The 20,158-nt window shown below is 44.4% G+C and overlaps 1 protein-coding gene across 9 annotated transcripts in view; it reads right to left on the reverse strand.

Annotated features, from left to right (window-relative positions):
- The window catches only part of LOC109872035 (disco-interacting protein 2 homolog C), a 248,527-nt gene that overhangs the window by 99,917 nt on the left and 128,452 nt on the right, over window positions 1-20,158 (reverse strand). For 5 of the 9 annotated variants that reach the window (XM_031806568.1, XM_031806570.1, XM_031806567.1 and 2 more), the window contains exons 3-5: window positions 13,230-13,340; window positions 10,102-10,254; window positions 5,982-6,197 (exon numbers count right to left, since the gene is read on the reverse strand). In XM_031806568.1, coding sequence (XP_031662428.1) covers window positions 5,982-6,197; window positions 10,102-10,254; window positions 13,230-13,340 — 480 coding nt within the window. Of the gene's footprint in view, window positions 1-2,842; window positions 3,259-5,981; window positions 6,198-10,101; window positions 10,255-13,229; window positions 13,341-20,158 lie in introns of those variants that run through there. The other 4 variants (XM_031806571.1, XM_031806569.1, XM_031806574.1 and 1 more) reach the window with 4 other exon arrangements.

A 20,158-nucleotide genomic window follows, 5' to 3' on the forward strand; every position in this document is an offset into this window, starting at 1 on the left:
CCCTCCGATTTGACACACTGAACTCTATCCGAGAAGTAGTTGGTAAACCAGGCGAGGCAATCATTTAAGAAACCAAGGCTATCGAGTCTGCCAATAAGAATGTGGTGATTGACAGAGTCGAAAGCCTTGGCCAGGTCGATGAATACGGCTGCACAGTAATGTCTCTTATCGATGGCGGTTATGATGTCGTTTAGGACCTTGAGCGTGGCTGAAGTGCACCCATGACCAGCTCTGAAATCAGATTGCATAGCAGAGAAGGTACGGTGGGATTCAAAATGGTCGGTAATCTGTTTGTTAACTTGTCTTTCGAAGACCTTAGAAAGACAGGGTAGGATAGATATAGGTCTGTAGCAGTTTGGGTCTAGAGTGTCACCGCCTTTGAAGAGGGGGATGACCGCGGCAGCTTTCCAATCTTTGGGAGTCTCAGACGATAAGAAAGAGAGGTTGAACAGGCTAGTAATAGGGGTTGCAACAATTTCGGCAGATAATTCTAGAAAGAAAGGGTCCAGATTGTCTAGCCCGGCTGATTTGTAGGGGGCCAGATTTTGCAGCTCACTAAAACACATGGTGCACATGGAACAGCGAGAAAAAGATAAATGCTTCTCCATGACTGAGTGAGACTGAGACAATGCTAGGCTAGCTACCAGCTGCAATAACAGAGGTTATTGACACTTAGATTTGACTTCTGCTATCAGAATACGAAGGTAGCATTGAAAAGTCGCCTTGTTGTCTGATTGTGTTCAGATCTGGCTGACCACTTCGGGAGGGGGTCAGGGATGCATTGCATGTGGATTTCTAAAAGCGCACACAGTGGGGACGTCATCAGCACTCCTCTCACAAGTCGCCAGAAAACGTGTGTTTTGAGACGAGGCATCTTTTCATTATAACGTTGGAGGAAATACGTTCCTAGCATGTGAGGAACATGTTTGCTGGGCTCATAAATACTAGTTAATATTAAGAAAAACATGTTTTTGTTTGGCTAGAGTTATGCTAACCCGTTTGCAATCCCTTTAGCGTTGCCTGCTAGCTTCAGAGGTTAGCTGGCTAGTTAGCTACAGTAGTTAGCAACTGCCATTGTTGTTGTGTTATCTTATTTAGCCTATTTCACTGTTTGTATACTGGCATTTGATTATAGCGCGGGAATAGGGAATCCGGACACAGTAGACACATTTAAATGTAGGTGTAGATGCATGACGCTTTTGGAATTCCATGATCAGAGCTCTTATGATCAGAGCTAAAGCTGCATGATCAGAACTCAATGCTAAAAGCTGGATGAACTGTCAAGTCTAGACATGGCCAGAATGCTTTCTCCAGACATATTGATATTGCATTTCCTACCAGCAGCTCAAGCATGCTAATGATATAGGAAGGGGTGCTCTTTCTACATAACATCTGTTTACCTGAGCCAGAGTGAACAGACAGACACTGGCCAACAGTACTAAACAGGCAGTGAGAGACTAAGGCTGTTTCCCAAAAGGAACCCTATTCCACTACTTTTGGCCAGAGCTATATTTCTGTACAGCACTTTGAGATATCAGCTGATATACGAAGGGCTATATAAATACATTTGATTTGGATATATAGCGGACTATATAGGGAATAGGGTGTTATTTGGGATTATAAACAGTGTACAAAACACCTTCCTAATATTGACTTGTCCCCCCCCCCCCTCCTTTTACAGCTCAACACCTACAGAAACAATAATGAGCTATAGGGAATCCAGTGACAGCTAGACTACAGTACACGACGGCAGGCGGAGAAAGAAACGCTGAACTGCAATGGGGTAAATGGATCGTCACATAGGCTGCGTTCCAAGCTGACTACATTGCAGACGCAAGCCATATTTCACAATGCATGGAAAGGTGCATCGTCTGCAATGTAGAACGCAACCATAGACTGCAAAACATCATTCCATTAGGAATGGGAACCCCTTCCAGAATGATGTTAATGGTTATGTGGTGTTCTCAGACGTTGATCAATGGTTGATTATAGTCTGGAACAGGCCTTTGTTTTCAGAACATTCATCTACTTCCACCTGAGGGATTGTATAATCCCTTTCTTTTCTCTAGTTGTTACATACGGAGGGATAACTCATTTCACTAATTCACTCTCCCCGCCAAATAGTGACTGTTGGAATAATGGATGGGTTCAATCAAGGCATTCTTCAATGCTGGTTCAGTGGGTTCTTTAAGCATCGAGCAGAGTTTTGGCACTGAAAAGTACAACTCAAAGGGCATTTTAAACAGACTACTTAAAACAATGTGGCACCTGCCTAAAGTTCAGATTCAAAGTGTACCCTCCCGACTACCCAATAAAAAACTCAGGGATTGGGAGAGCAGAGAGTGTCTAAAATCAAACAGAACATACATTACAACAAGCACCACCTCAACATAACTGGAGCAGCCATCCATCTGCTTTGTGTCAAAGACAAAAAGCATTCTTGAACATGCAGTCTCGTATCTTGCCCAGCAAATAAATACATGTATTTCTCACCATTAGATCAATAAATATTTCCCAGGCATGAAAGCAACCAAAACTGCTTTCTAGACCTTACCGGTTTCCTGCAATATTGATGTTGATTTTCCATCAACACCGTGGCTCTCACCCACAAAGGGTACTCCACACACTCAGATTCATACGATCACAGTACTCATTAGCCAAAGCTATCCATGGGTTAGCATCACTTCTCTTCTCCCAGCTTTTCACACAACTGTAGCTAGAGCAAGACACCACTTTGACATTGAACGCCACAATTGATCATTAGAAAGCAAATGGGTGCGGGGCTGCGGCTAGAGCAGGGCAGGGAGGGGTTGACTGCCCCCCTGCACGGTGGGATACTGACCCTGCTTCTCCAGGGGGGGCTGCTGCCAGACGAGCTCCGATCCACCTGATCCAAACTCACAGGACCGCCTCACCACAGGACCAGGACCTGAGTTCCCATTCTCTACTGTGACTGGGGCTGGTGTGCCCAGGAGGGCTGGGGCCTTCCTAGTTTTCCTCTTCAGAGAGAGGTGAGCAATGGGCCCTGCGTGTGAGGAGGGGAAAACCAGAACCTTGAATCCAGACTACGGCAACCACACAGGGCCAAACCAAGTCACTACTGTAGCCAGATGGAGGGAAGACACACTGCAGTGTCTCTCTGCAGGAGGCATCAGCCATATGGAGGGGAAATATAATATGTGTTTCAAATGGCACCCTATTGACTTTATAGTGCACTAGTTCTGACCGGCTCTGGTCAAAAGTAGTGAACTCAAAATGAAATAGGGTGCAATTTAAGACACATCCATAGATGAGGGTGGCGAGGAGTATGGAGAAAACTTATCTACACGGGCAGGCAGAACCACACTGATGGGAAGGGAGGGAGGGAGAAGGGATGAAGGGAAGGAAAATGCTTTTTCTTTAGCCTTTTAAAAAGCCAACACACACAGGAGCTGGTTTGTTTTGGCCTCTAATGGGAGCCAAGAGGGAAATCAGATCCGTAACATTCACACACACAGGAAAGGATATCCTCCTCTGAAATACACACCTAGTGGAGAGAGACACACAAACATCATGCTATGTTGTGACAACAAAACGCTATTTGAATGTCATGGAAACACCTCTTAAAACCAAGGCTTTAGAGAGTTACTCATAAAGTTACTAATACATAACTATACAGTTTGATGGAATTAAATCTAACTATCAGAACGACTGGATGTTGACAAGTGTTTTGATTGATAGTCAATCAATCACTAGATTATTTTGGCAAACTCTTAACTGTCTTACTGACAGGCTGTCATAGTACACATCATGACTGTAAGTGGTGTTCCATTACATGTCAACTATACCTAATAACTGATACATGATATCACATTTCCTAGTTCAGTGAAAGTCTACATCTACCACAGCACGAGCCCCCAGTTCTTCCAGTGCTGCTTCAAAGCGTCCCCATTTCAAAGTAATGGTAGCAGGAGGGACTGGCACAAACACCAGATAAACATCACATCTCAGTGTTTAAAATGTCTCTTCACTGAGTAGAAGAAGCCAATCAGCAGTTGGCTACTAGCGGTGTCTGCGACCCAACTGTCACGGCACCCTACTCCCAACACTGTGCATTACTTCAGACTGTCTGCTAGCTGTGTCTACCTGACGGGAGCCTCAATGTGGTGTCTGTTCTGTGCTTTGTCTCTGGTAGCCATCAACTCTGGTAGCCATCAAACTTGTGTCAGCAGCACAGACTAGCCACTAGAACAGTTTACACAGACAACATTGGAGAACAGCAGTTCATGGTCATAGCTCTTTTGTCCTTCAATTGACATGTATTATGCAGTGACTACAACTAAGGGGTTAACTAAGTCTAGGGTATAAGAAGATAAACCAAAGTGAGAGCTTCTCTTCGTGAGGAGGATGGGCTGCATGCAAGTAAAAAGAAAGCAAATATTTCCACACAGGAAGCATTGCAGGCTAGTGTTGTGTGCATGCCTTAGGGGTGGGAACATTAAAGGGAGGTACAGGATAGGTGAGGGGTGATGTGAGCAGCAGACACACGCAAATGTACATGCACACACACGTGCACACATACATACTGTGGGGGTGTTGATAGAGAACGCCAACAACAGGGATACTTTTCCCACATTTTGTCATGTTACAGCCTGAATTTTTATTTATTAACTTGAGATTTTGTGTCACTGGCCTACACACAATACACCATAATGTGAAAATTGAATTGTGTTTTTTTAGAAGTGTTTACAAATTACTTAAAAATGAAAAGCTGAAATGTCTTGAGTCAATAAGTATTCAACCCCTTTGTTGTGGCAAAACAAATAGCTTAACAAGCCACATAAGTTGCATGGACACACTGTGTGCAATAATAGTGTTTAACATGATTTTTGAATGACTACCTCGTCTTTGTACACCACACATACAATTATTTGTAAGGTCCCCCAGTCAAGCAGTGAATTTCAAACACAGATTCAACCACAAAGACCTGGGAGGTTTTCCAATGCCTCGCACAGAAGAGCACCTATTGGTAGATGGGTAAAAAAAACAACTGACATTTGAATATCATGGTGACGTTATTAATTACACTTTGGATGGTGTATCAATACACCCAGTCACTACAAAGATACAGCTGTCCTTCCTAACTCAGTTGCCGGAGAGGAAGGAAACCGCTCAGGGATTTCACCATGAGGCCAATGGTGACTTTAACAGTTACAGAGTTGAATGGCTGTGATAGGACATAACTGAGGATGGCTCAACTACATTGTAGTTACTCTACAATACTAACCTAAATGACAGTGAAAAGAAGGAAGCCTGTACAGAATATAAATATTCCAAAACATGCATCCTGTTCACAATAAGGCACTAAAGTAAAACTGCAAGAAATGTGGCGAAGAAATTCACTTTATGTCCAGAATATAAAGCACTATTGTTCGGGGAAAATCCAACACATCACTGAGTACCACTCTTCAAATTTACAAGCATGGTGGTGGCTGCATCATGTTATGGGTATGCTTGTCATCGGCAAGGACTAGGGATTTTTTAGGATAAAAATAAACAGAATAGAGCTAAGCAGAGGCAAAATCTGAGAAGAAAACCTGGGATGTTTAAAGAATAATGTGCAAATATTGTACAATCCAAGTGTGAAAAGCTCTTAGACTTACCCAGAAAGACTCACAGCAGTAATCGCTGCCAAATGTGATTCCAACATGTATTGGTGTGAATACTTATGTAAATGAGATATTTCTGTATTTCAGTTTCCATACATTTGCAAACATTTTTAAAAACATGTTTTCACTTTGTCATTATGGATTACTGTGTGTAGATGGGTGAGAAAAGAAATACATTTGATCCATTTTCAATTCAGGTTTTAAAAATGAGAAATAATTCAAAGGGTATAAATACTCTCTGCAGGCACTGTAAGTAAGACAAACATACCCTAACACACAGAGGTAGATACAAGTAGGTAAGCAAGGTTATAGTTGAAGGGTGGGTTTGTTTACCTGACTTACCGAGGTGTGTCTGGCCCATGACGTCTGCTAGCCGGCTGGCCGCCCCGCTCCCTCCGCTCTGCGTGGAGGAGGAGGAGGTGGTGGAGGAGGTGGTGGAGCCGTGGATGGCCCTGCTGATCCAGTTCTCCATGTTGATGCTGCCCTGGCTGGAGGTGGGTGTGCCCTCACCCTGCATGGAGCCCTCTTCCTCCGAGCCTGACGACGTGTCTGGAGAGAGGGGGGAGTGGAGCAGAGAGGAAGAGAGGGTTTACGACAGCAGGGAAACACACACATGAACAGAATTACATACGCGCACACACAAACACCTGCATGTCACTGTCGGACATTTGCACAACAAATAGATACTAAACTCTGTCATGGCCCTGAGGGGATTTCCCCTCCCCCCTAACATACCCCCTCCACACCTGATTCAGAGGGGTTGGATTAAATGCGGAAGACACATTTGGGTTGAATGCATTCAGTTGTTTAACTGTCTAGGTATCCTCTTTCCTATTCCCCTCCTCCCCACCTATACAGTGGATACAGGTGTGTCCACAGAAGGCATGGCAATCAGAGAGTTGACAGACACCTGATCCTGACAATGGGGGGGGAGAATGGCTTCCTTCCACAGTATCAGAGTCAGACTGTAGGAACACTACAGCCCCTACAGCGCCCTACTGGCCTACAGCCCCCTGCTACCCTACAGAACCCTACTGTCATCTACTGCCCTACAGAACCATACAGCCCTACAGCCCTCTACTGCCCTACAGAACCCTACTGTCCTCTACTGCACTACAGAACCCTACAGCCCTACAGCCCCCTCGAGAAACCTACTGCCCCATACAGAACCCTACAGCCCTCTACAGAACTCTACTGCCCCCTACAGAACTCTACTGCCCCCTACAGAACCCACAGCCCCAGAATCTCTCACCATTAGGCTGATTCACTGCCATGAACCCAAATCCACCGCAACACACAGACATAGTCTCAGCACAAACACTCTTAGATCATCCACTCTGTTCTGTTAATATCACAACTCCTCACCCAGGGATGTTTTTAGCTCTAGTCTGTCGTAGTGGCTCAGTCTGGGGATGAGTGAGTGTGATTCTTCGTGTGCTTAATTTTGCATATGTTTTGCATACTGTGTCAGGACAGGGCTGTCTGCCTGTGGGCCGGGCCAAGGGAGGGGAACAAACAGAGAAAGTGCGGGGATCATGACGACTCATTTCAGAACGAGCTACTGAGAGAGATAAACAACAGAGTTGTGTGTGTGTGTGTGTGTGTGTGTGTGTGTGTGTGTGTGTGTGTGTGATACAGTGGCCTCAAACCTGAAACATTGAAACTTTTCTAAAAAATATAAAAAATCTGCATGGACTAACTTTGTAAAAGGTGTAAATTTACTTAACGGGTTTTATGAGTGGACATAATATATAAGTTTGTATTTTCTTGGCCAGACTAAACGTACACAGTAAATGTTTGCCCACTGTCTTTCCTAGTGACAGCAGTGAGAGAGACGGTAACCTTTGCTGGGCTGAGGGACGTCTCCTCCAGCATGCAGCATACTGTATGCTAGCTCAAACTATAGAATTACATACAAATTATAGGATCTCTAGGGCTCCAACACCCTGCAGGCCACTGGGGTTTCATCTGCCCACAGGGATGTCTGCTGCAGCCTGTGAAATGAAGCCAAAAGGGGGTAGACTAGGGCAACAACACTGGCAGCTCTGCCCTGCCATTGGCTATTTGCATTTTGCCACATAGAGCGCTGTCTGATTGGCCAGCGCTATGTAGAGTGCTGCCTGATAGGCCAGAGGTGTTGTCAGTATGCAGTGTCAGTCAAATTGGTGACAGCTGTCAGTCAGCAGAGCTCACACCTGGGCTCTCCTATGTTGTTGACACTGGGACAGATAAGAGTGTGTGTGTATATCGTATATAGCATCCTGTTTTGAAAAAGACTACCCGTGTATACAGTATGGTCTTAATACAGTACTGGACATCAGCATTTGATTTGCCGGTCCTGTGCGCCTTCAATGTTAATTACTTTGATTATGCTTCTTCTGCTGAGGCTGATAAGGTGTTGTGATACTGTGTACACACACACACACACACACTTAATTGGGAATAGAGACAGAGGCTTTTGACATGCTGGTCCAAACTATATAGTGATATAGGGAATAGGGAGCTATTTTGGGACACAGACATGTACAAAATAAAATCGCCATATTAATTACTTACAAAGACAGACAGGAAAACAAAATAAAGAGTGGAGTCCATATTGGAGTTGGCAGGTTGTGGAGGAATAGTGTGCTCCAATGGAATACTGCTGCTTGCCTTGCTTGGTATGATGGGTGTGTGTGGGACTTTTCCCCCACATGCACCCAGCCTCGCAGGCAGTCAGGCACAAACAACGCCAGCGCTCAAGGGGCTGTTCGCTCTGCCTAGAATAATTGTGCGTCCTTATAAGAACTGTGCCTGCCCTGCTAATTTGGAATCATGTGAAAATGTGCTTGTGGCGATTCCTAAATGGATGTCAATTGTGTGTGTGTTCAGTAAATTAATCCCTGTAGAAGCCTCACTCCCAGCCTTCAGCACTAATGCAAATAAGATGGTCTCATATCGCTGTCACACACACACCTCTGTCCACGCCACGCCACTCCATAACACAGCTCTGTTCACTCCCTAACACAGCCCTCTCTCATAAAGACACTGTCCACTCCATAAACCCCTGGGTGGGTGGGGGTATGCCATGTTACATTACTATAGCTATACAGTACAAAACAGGCGATGACGTCAACACCTTATTGCTGTTGTCAGTGATTTAGCACACAGCCAGATGTTGGTTAGTGGGATACGGCAAAGGGAGAAATGAGCTCTAGCATCTAACGTGCTAGTATTATTAACCATATACTCCTTCTATAAGCTGAGCATAAGAGTGATGGAGCAAAAGAGTCCCATATTCTCTATTTAGTGCACTATGTGCCCTCCGGGGCCCTGGTCAAAAGTAGTGCACTATATAGGGAATAGGGTATAGTTTGAGATGCAACTGAAGTCTGTAGTTCAGCTTTTATTATCGACAAGGGTCTGGAAGAGGTGACTGAAAATTATGGCAATCACAATTATCCTATAGAAGAAGGTCAAAATGGTCATCTATCAACTGTTTTTAGCCAGCATGAGCAACAGCTTCAAGTCGAGTGAACCCCTCCCATGGTCATCTATGACATCATGTCAGTGCTAGCTTCTTTCTGCTCCTGTCACTGACAGACTGGGGACGTTTGATCTGTAACGTCTCTGGAGTGTCATCAACTCTAGTGCTAAAATACTACTGAACTGAAGCGTTAAATTGCTGTTGCATCTAAACGGATGCTATCCTAAAAAAGTATTCCTATATGCACAATATCAAGAGGAAACAACTTAATCATACATTAACGTCAATTACTCTTTCATATTGACTCATTTAGTTGTAATTACATCCAGTCAAGAAATAACGTAGATACTCTTCAACAACGTATTTGTGATAAATTTATGTATTTCCAACCCACTCTGAACTGACCAACACACACACTGAGTATAACAAAAATGAGCAACACCTTCGTAATATTAAGTTGCACACACACAATCCATGTCTTAACTGTCTCAAGGCTTCAAAATCATTATTTAACCCGTCTCCTCCTCTTCATCTACACTGATACAAGTGGATTTAACAAGTGACATCAATAAGGGATCATAACTTTCACCTGGGTTCACCTGGTCAGTCTCATGGAAAGAGCAGCTGTTCTTAATGTTTTGTATCCAGAGTGTATACTTTTCTACTCTTCCTGATTGACTAGACATCAGATTAAACACACACATTAGTGACACTGAATGAGTGAGTTAGTGAGGGGCAGGTACAGGGACAGGGGCAGGGACAGGCTGGAGGCATATTCACGCCTCCTGTGTGAAGTTTCCCCTAGGTACAGATCTAGGATCAGTTTCCGCTACCCCAATCCTAACCTAAACCATAAGTGGGAAAAATGCAAAACTGACCCAAGATCACGACCAGGGACAATGTCACCCTACATCAATCTTCAGGCGTACACACACACGCCACACACATACACAGTGCAGTGGAGCAGTCCCAGGCTGCTATGATTACCTTGGTGTCCTATATGTTCCTCACCTGGGGGAGTGTAGGCATCCATGGAGGACTGCACGACCAGGGAGCGGCGCTTGGAGGGCATGGGTACTGCCATCTTACCACGCTCCTTCTGTTTGGCCAGAGCCGCCTGCACAGCCTCTGTGTGGACATCTGCAAAACACACAGCGCAGGACAGACATGTTGGAAGACCTGACAAACTCCCAGATTTCAGGTTTATTGCGGGACAAATTAAATGAGTCTGTGGAATGTATATTTCACTAAACAATATATACTGTATATAATTAGAACAAGGACAACAATTACAGTATATATTGATGCTAAAGTATATTATTTTAGAAAAGCATAGGCTTAGAAGATTGGGATGAAATAATCACTGTGAATGTAGCCGAAATACTACTTCAGAAGTTCCACAGTGTATGTACAGTAACAAGCAACATTGTTCATTGTCGATACTCTCAAGGTGGTAGTTGTCTTCTTCTACACTGGGGACTTCACCGCTGTTGGCTTCTCACAAAAGCAAGACGACATCTCACTCTAAGTGGACTAATCTAACCAAACAAGAGGCTGATAAAACATTGTGCCGTAATGTAACTTATAAAAGATCATAAAGAAAGAGTTTGGTTTTAGTGAGGAAAAACTATTAACAGTAACCTATGCCCTTTATGTCTCGATGCTTTAGTGGCCCTGTTTAGTAACAGCCATTGAGAACAGACTCTGGTTGTATCCCAAATGGCACCCCATTCCTTTTCTAGTGCTCCACTTTGACCGGAGCCCTATGTACTCTGGTCAAAAGTAGTACACCACAAAGGGAATAGGGTGCCATTTGGGACGCATCCAAAGCCTTTGTGGTTGTCATGTATTCTTTAATTCAACATGAATCCTGTTTTATAGGGCTGTATTCTAGGAACTTGTGTGCCCATTGGCTGCTCCCTCTATGTCTGGGTCTGAATAATGTCTCCAGACAACTAAAGCTTAATGTGAGATCATTGTCTCCAGCCCTATAATAGGCTATTATTAAGAGCATCAATAGCTGTGTGTAAAGCTAAGCACTGGTAAAATACAACAAAAACCATGATGCAAACCAACAGGAAGTATGGTGCCATTTGGGGCATAGAAAATGTGTGTTTCTAAGACAAAGCTAGAACACAGTGCCAGAATCTGTGGCTGGTATGTTGAGTCATTTGTCTGCAAACCACAGAAATGATTAGCCTTTTGATATATACAGTGCCTTGCGAAAGTATTCGGCCCCCTTGAACTTTGCGACCTTTTGCCACATTTCAGGCTTCAAACATAAAGATATAAAACTGTATTTTTTGTGAAGAATCAACAAGTGGGACACAATCATGAAGTGGAATGACATTTATCGGATATTTCAAACTTTTTTAACAAATCAAAAACGGAAAAATTGGGCGTGCAAAATTATTCAGCCCCCTTAAGTTAATACTTTGTAGCGCCACCTTTTGCTGCGATTACAGCTGTAAGTCGCTTGGGGTATGTCTCTATCAGTTTTGCACATCGAGAGACTGACATTTTTTCCCATTCCTCCTTGCAAAACAGCTCGAGCTCAGTGAGGTTGGATGGAGAGCATTTGTGAACAGCAGTTTTCAGTTCTTTCCACAGATTCTCAATTGGATTCAGGTCTGGACTTTGACTTGGCCATTCTAACACCTGGATATGTTTATTTTTGAACCATTCCATTGTAGATTTTGCTTTATGTTTTGGATCATTGTCTTGTTGGAAGACAAATCTCCGTCCCAGTCTCAGGTCTTTTGCAGACTCCATCAGGTTTTCTTCCAGAATGGTCCTGTATTTGGCGCCATCCATCTTCCCATCAATTTTAACCATCTTCCCTGTCCCTGCTGAAGAAAAGCAGGCCCAAACCATGATGCTGCCACCAACATGTTTGACAGTGGGGATGGTGTGTTCAGGGTGATGCGCTGTGTTGCTTTTACACCAAACAACGTTTTGCATTGTTGCCAAAAAGTTCAATTTTGGTTTCATCTGACCAGAGCACCTTCTTCCACATGTTTGGTGTGTCTCCCAGGTGGCTTGTGGCAAACTTTAAACGACACTTTGTATGGATATCTTTAAGAAATGGCTTTCTTGCCACTCTTCCATAAAGGCCAGATTTGTGCAATATACGACTGATTGTTGTAGACGATCACAGTGCAGGTGCATTTATACGGAGACTTGATTACACACAGGTGGATTGTATTTATCATCATTAGTCATTTAGGTCAACATTGGATCATTCAGAGATCCTCACTGAACTTCTGGAGAGAGTTTGCTGCACTGAAAGTAAAGGGGCTGAATAATTTTGCACGCCCAATTTTTCAGTTTTTGAATTGTTAAAAAAGTTTGAAATATCCAATAAATGTCGTTCCACTTCATGATTGTGTCCCACTTGTTGTTGATTCTTCAGAAAAAAATACAGTTTTATATCTTTATGTTTGAAGCCTGAAATGTGGCAAAAGGTCGCAAAGTTCAAGGGGGCCGAATACTTTCGCAAGGCACTGTATATCTATATTTTGATATATATATGAATATATATAAAAAGATATATATATATATATATATATATATATATATATATATATATATATATACAGAGAGAGAGAGAGAGGGAGCGAGAGAGAGAGTGAAATAGAAAAAGATCTTGGGGGGAGAGAGAGAGGGTAGGGGAGACAGATGGATGGGTGGGTGGGTAATGAAGTGGTTCATTGGTCTAAATAGGGGTGATAAACAACATTGGGGTGGTAAATAAAAAGCTTGTTTTTATGCATTTAGCATTAAGACTAATAAAAAACAATGCTCTTGGTAATCCAAATTAATTATGTTACCACAAACCAAATGTAATTTAGTGTTTAAAATGCAGTTCTCCATTAGTGCTCCTATACTGTCCTATAGTAACTGCCAAGTTGCTAACTGTACTTCAGGAAGACATCTCACAGAGCTGAATGTACAACCAGGTGCATGGGGAAAAAAGGGTATTCAAAATAGAAGAGAAACTACAGCACACTGGTAATACTGGGTTTTTGTCATTTGTATTAAGTTTCCAACTGTATACCATGAGCTTGAGTTTTGTGTTACTGTTTGTGATGTGTTGAAATGTGTTTCTGGCGTACCTGATCTGTAGCGTTCGTCCCGGGAGCCAGAGGAGCGGCGGCGGTGGTAGCGAGAGGAGGAGCCGGGGGTGACAGGAGTTCTCCTCTCGTGGGGCACAGAAGGGTCCATCCCTTGGGGGGAGAGGGAGAAGACAGAGTTAACTACATTACAGCCTGACCACCATCAGCACTGTACCTGGTACTACATTACAGTCTGACCACCATCAGCACTATACCTGGTACTACAGTACAGCCTGGCAACCATCAGCACTGTACCTGTTACTACAGTACAGCCTGACCACCATCAGCACTGTACCTGTTACTACAGTACAGCCTGACCACCATCAGCACTGTACCTGGTACTACAGTACAGCCTGACCACCATCACCTGTTACTACAGTACAGCCTGACCACCATCAGCACTGTACCTGTTACTACAGTACAGCCTGACCACCATCAGCACTGTACCTGTTACTACAGTACAGCCTGACCACCATCAGCACTGTACCTGTTACTACAGTACAGCCTGACCACCATCAGCACTGTACCTGTTACTACAGTACAGCCTGACCACCATCAGCACTGTACCTGTTACTACAGTACAGCCTGACCACCATCAGCACTGTACCTGTTACTACAGTACAGCCTGACCACCATCAGCACAGTACCTGTTACTACAGTACAGCCTGACCACCATCAGCACAGTACCTGTTACTACAGTACAGCCTGACCACCATCAGCACTGTACCTGTTACTACAGTACAGCCTGACCACCATCAGCACTGTACCTGTTACTACAGTACAGCCTGACCACCATCAGCACTGTACCTGTTACTACAGTACAGCCTGACCACCACCATCACCTGTTACTACAGTACAGCCTGACCACCATCAGCACTGTACCTGTTACTACAGTACAGCCTGACCACCATCAGCACTGTACCTGTTACTACAGTACAGCCTGACCACCATCAGCACTGTACCTGTTACTACAGTACAGCCTGACCACCATCAGCACTGTACCTGGTACTACAGTACAGCCTGACCACCATCACCTGTTACTACAGTACAGCCTGACCACCATCAGCACTATACCTGTTACTACAGTACAGCCTGACCACCATCAGCACTGTACCTGTTACTACAGTACAGCCTGACCACCATCAGCACTGTACCTGTTACTACAGTACAGCCTGACCACCATCAGCACTGTACCTGTTACTACAGTACAGCCTGACCACCATCAGCACTGTACCTGTTACTACAGTACAGCCTGACCACCATCAGCACTGTACCTGTTACTACAGTACAGCCTGACCACCACCATCACCTGTTACTACAGTACAGCCTGACCACCATCAGCACTGTACATGTTACTACAGTAGAGCCTGACCACCATCAGCACTGTACCTGTTACTACAGTACAGCCTGACCACCATCAGCACTGTACCTGGTACTACAGTACAGCCTGACCACCATCAGCACTGTACCTGGTACTACAGTACAGCCTGACCACCATCACCTGTTACTACAGTACAGCCTGACCACCATCAGCACTGTACCTGTTACTACAGTACAGCCTGACCACCATCAGCACTGTACCTGGTACTACAGTACAGCCTGACCACCATCAGCACTGTACCTGTTACTACAGTACAGCCTGACCACCATCAGCACTGTACCTGTTACTACAGTACAGCCTGACCACCATCAGCACTGTACCTGTTACTACAGTACAGCCTGACCACCATCAGCACTGTACCTGTTACTACAGTACAGCCTGACCACCATCAGCACTGTACCTGTTACTACATTACAGCCTGACCACCATCAGCACTGTACCTGTTACTACAGTACAGCCTGACCACCATCAGCACTGTACCTGTTACTACAGTACAGCCTGACCACCACCATCACCTGTTACTACAGTACAGCCTGACCACCATCAGCACTGTACCTGTTACTACAGTACAGCCTGACCACCATCAGCACTGTACCTGTTACTACAGTACAGCCTGACCACCATCAGCACTGTACCTGTTACTACAGTACAGCCTGACCACCATCAGCACTGTACCTGGTACTACAGTACAGCCTGACCACCATCACCTGTTACTACAGTACAGCCTGACCACCATCAGCACTATACCTGTTACTACAGTACAGCCTGACCACCATCAGCACTGTACCTGTTACTACAGTACAGCCTGACCACCATCAGCACTGTACCTGTTACTACAGTACAGCCTGACCACCATCAGCACTGTACCTGTTACTACAGTACAGCCTGACCACCATCAGCACTGTACCTGTTACTACAGTACAGCCTGACCACCATCAGCACTGTACCTGTTACTACAGTACAGCCTGACCACCACCATCACCTGTTACTACAGTACAGCCTGACCACCATCAGCACTGTACATGTTACTACAGTAGAGCCTGACCACCATCAGCACTGTACCTGTTACTACAGTACAGCCTGACCACCATCAGCACTGTACCTGGTACTACAGTACAGCCTGACCACCATCAGCACTGTACCTGGTACTACAGTACAGCCTGACCACCATCACCTGTTACTACAGTACAGCCTGACCACCATCAGCACTGTACCTGTTACTACAGTACAGCCTGACCACCATCAGCACTGTACCTGGTACTACAGTACAGCCTGACCACCATCAGCACTGTACCTGTTACTACAGTACAGCCTGACCACCATCAGCACTGTACCTGTTACTACAGTACAGCCTGACCACCATCAGCACTGTACCTGTTACTACAGTACAGCCTGACCACCATCAGCACTGTACCTGTTACTACAGTACAGCCTGACCACCATCAGCACTGTACCTGTTACTACAGTACAGCCTGACCACCATCAGCACTGTACCTGTTACTACAGTACAGCCTGACCACCATCAGCACTGTACCTGTTATTACAGTACAGATGCAGTTCCCATGGGTGGTACAGAAAGAACAATGCAGACTCTATTTAGCTTGTTTTTGGATACTACGTATTATACTACGTATTTGTTCCTGCCAAAACCAGCACCTGGATCTATACGCACTGCTGTGCACAGAGGTTTCTCTTTCTTTTGTGCACGGTAGATACTAGCCTATCATAGATGATATTATGAGCATATAGTAGTGTAGTATACAGTAAAATGATTAAATGAATAAATGGACATGAAAATGAATTCATTATACTGTCTGCATCAAACCGAGTATGAGTATTATTTATTCTGACAGGCACCTGAACTCAACTTAATTTCACAATAGACTGTGAAACATCAACTGACATTATTGGACATTATTCTATTTTGTCTGGCAAGGGATTGTTAGGCTCAGTTAAAATGGAGGGTCCCAGCAATTAACCCTGTTCCATATTCAATCTATCAGGGGACTGGGTCCCTCAGCCTCTCATTCTACCTCCCAAATGGCATCCTATTCTCTACATAGTGCACTGTTTGAGCAGAGCCCTATGGGCCCTGGTCAAAAGTAGTGCACTTTATATGGAATAGGGTGCCATTTTGGACATAACCAGCCTCTCATTGTCAATTACAGCGCAGTGGCAATCAGCCCCTAAACCTGAACCTCAGTGTGGAGCTCTTGGGATGAGATGATTTTCAGCGTAAATCCTAGGCTGTGGACACACAGAAACGAAACAAACACCCACCAGTTACTTTCATTTAAACTGTCTGCAATTGTTCCAGTCTTGAAGACAGTCTGCTAGCTAGACAACACAAAGCTAGTGATCTATGACTGAAGCTATAACGGCTACATTACAGCACAACCCCAGAAGGTAAATCTCAGGTTCACGACAAAGAAACACTGAGCCACTCACTTCCCAGTCCTCAACACCAAAGCTCCAAGCAGCAGTCTGAGCAATGCAGCAGCTTATAATACTGTAGGTAAGTGTCCCATAAAGTGGATTACGTTCTGCTGGGCTATAACAGCCATTGGTTTAGCACTGAGAGACATGATAGATGCAGGATACCATTCCCTCTTTCTCCCTGTCGATCGAGAACACTCAGCAGCACCCCCCCCCCAACACACCTTGAAGGAAATCAATCTCAGTCTCATCTGTTCTCCATCTGCCTCACACAGGGAAAGATGCTACATTCAATAAGAGGCTCGATGGAGGAGTCTGATCTCGATAGTGCTGCACTCGTCTTCTCCACTGACAGTGTTATTTAGGAGGACTATCTACCGCTATGCTGAAATAACAACATACGTAGACTGGTAAAGATTTCCGAAAGGTGTTTTGCTAGAGCCAATGTGCAATGTAACTGTTCCCCCTTAAGGGTGTCACCTATAATAGGGTTTGAATTAGAGCTACCTGTAATACAGAGATACTGGGTGATAGATAATGGTTTACTGCCAGACAACACTCCATAAACCTAGAATGGCTTGAGTCGAGGCTAGATAGAGAACGTTTGTTGCTGGTGGTGTTCTAAATGGCAATACACATGCATGTACAGTAACACGCTTTCTGATACAATAGTACTAACTTAACCTAGTTTTGGGAATCCCCTGATGAATGTACATCTTGCAAACCCATTAAGTCCGTTTGTAATGGTCCTTCCCTTCCCAATCAATATCTGATTTCCATTTGAGACCAGTACAGTATCGGTTTTATGTATGTGCTCAGACTTTTCAGACTCACTGTGGTGCACTGGGCTAGAGAGGAAACAACCATCACACTACTGGTGTAACAGTCTGCTGTCTCAGCCTTTTATCGACTTCAGGGAAGCGTGATGCGAATGCTTGGTCTCATGAGAGGGTTGCAGAATTCTGGTAACTATGCCAACATTTCCAGATTTTCCAGAATTCCTGGTTAGAGTCTTCTGGATTTCCTGTCTATTCCCTTCTAAATTTGTGATTTTTCCAAGTGGGAATTTGGGGAAAGTTACTGTAATTTGTAACCCTAGTAAGAGGCCAGGCGTTCGCTTCACATTACACCTTTCTAACTGTTCTACAGTGGGAGTGTGTACTAGTGGTTATTACAATCCTGAGGAACGGTTCATCTTCCAATGGATTAATAGTTAGCGGCCCAAATGGCACCCTATTCCCTATATAGTGCACTTCTCTTGCTATCTAACCTCCAAACGAGCTTCAATGCCATACAACACTCCTTCCGTGGCCTCCAACTGCTCTTAAACGCTAGTAAAACCAAATGCATGCTTTTCATGCATTCGCTGCCTGCACCCGCACGCCCGACTAGCATCACTCCCTGGATGGTTCCGACCTAGAATATGTGGACATCTATAAGTACCTAGGTGTCTGGCTAGACTGTAAACTCTCCTTCCAGACTCATATCAAACATCTCCAATCCAAAATCAAATCTAGAATCGGCTTTCTATTTCGCAACAAAGCCTCCTTCACTCACGCCGCCAAACTTACCCTAGTAAAACTGACTATCCTACCGATCCACGACTTCGGCGATGTGATCTACAAAATAGCTTTCAATACTCTACTCAGCAAACTGGATGCAGTTTATCACAGTGCCATCAGTTTTGTTACTACAGCACCTTATACCACCCACCACTGCGACCTGTATACTCTAGTCGGCTGGTCCTCGCTACATATTCGTCGCCAGACCCACTGGCTCCAGGTCATCTACAAGTCCATGCTAGGTAAAGCTCCGCCTTATCTCAGTTCACTGGTCACGATGGCAACACCCACCCGTAGCACGCGCTCCAGCAGGTGTATCTCACTGATCATCCCTAAAGCCAACACCTCATTTGGCCGCCTTTCCTTCCAGTTCTCTGCTGCCTGTGACTGGAACGAATTGCAAAAATCGTTGAAGTTGGAGACTTATCTCCCTCGCCAACTTTAAACATCTGCTATCTGAGCAGCTAACCGATCGCTGCAGCTGTACATAGTCCATCGGTAAATAGCCCACCCAATTTACCTACCTCATCCCCATACTGTTTTTATTTATTTACTTTTCTACTCTTTTGCACACCAGTATCTCTACCTGCACATGACTATCTGATCATTTATCACTCCAGTGTTAATCTGCTAAATTGTAATTATTTGCCTACTTCCTCATGCCTTTGGCACACAATGTATATAGACTCTTTTTTTTCCTACTGTGTTATTGACTGTGTTATTTACTCCATGTGTAACTCTCCATGTGTTGTTGGCTGTTCACACTGCTATGCTTTATATTGGCCAGGTCGCAGTTGTAAACAAGAACTTGTTCTCAACTAGCCTATCTGGTTAAATAAAGGTGAAATAAAATAAAATAAAATAAAGCCCTATGAGCCCTGGTTAAAATCAATGCACTCAAAATAAGTGCCCTATAAAAAGGAACAGGGTGCCATTTTAGACAAAGCCATGGACAGATCAGCCTGAATACTATAACAGTCTGACATTAAGACCCACAGCCTTTTGAAGGCATGAACAGCACTGAAATGAATGTGCTATCTGCTGCTGTTACACCTGTAACACTACGGTAGGTTTGCAGAGAATGTGATGGCTCTGTTTTAGATGAGAGATTTTACAGCACTTAGCTATCATAGAAAACTTAATGGGGCAAGCTCTTTAGTGAGCAGGTCTTGTGTTCAGATGGACATAATGTGACGAGCTACAGGAGGTAATGTGTAATGGAAGGCCTCATGTTCATTATCCATGTCTTTTTATGGGCACAATGAGTGGACATGGGGGCATCTTTTACTCTAACCATTTTTTTTACACTCTTGGCTAATTTAAGACATAGTATGGGTCCCACATGACACCTTATTGCATTACATTTTACTCATTGTATTCAATGGGATATAAAGCAGGAATCCACATGTCGTGGGCGACCCTATGCCACCCCACTTCTTGTATGGCGTTTTCACTTTGAATGAAGACAAGGAGGCTGAGGCCTGAGATGCCTTGGGATGGCCTTCTGGGCAAGGTGTGTCTTTGCATTAAATCCCGCCTACTCAAATGAC

The sequence above is a fragment of the Oncorhynchus kisutch genome, linkage group LG27 (assembly GCF_002021735.2).
Source record: "Oncorhynchus kisutch isolate 150728-3 linkage group LG27, Okis_V2, whole genome shotgun sequence".
In the NCBI taxonomy this organism is placed as follows: domain Eukaryota; kingdom Metazoa; phylum Chordata; class Actinopteri; order Salmoniformes; family Salmonidae; genus Oncorhynchus; species Oncorhynchus kisutch.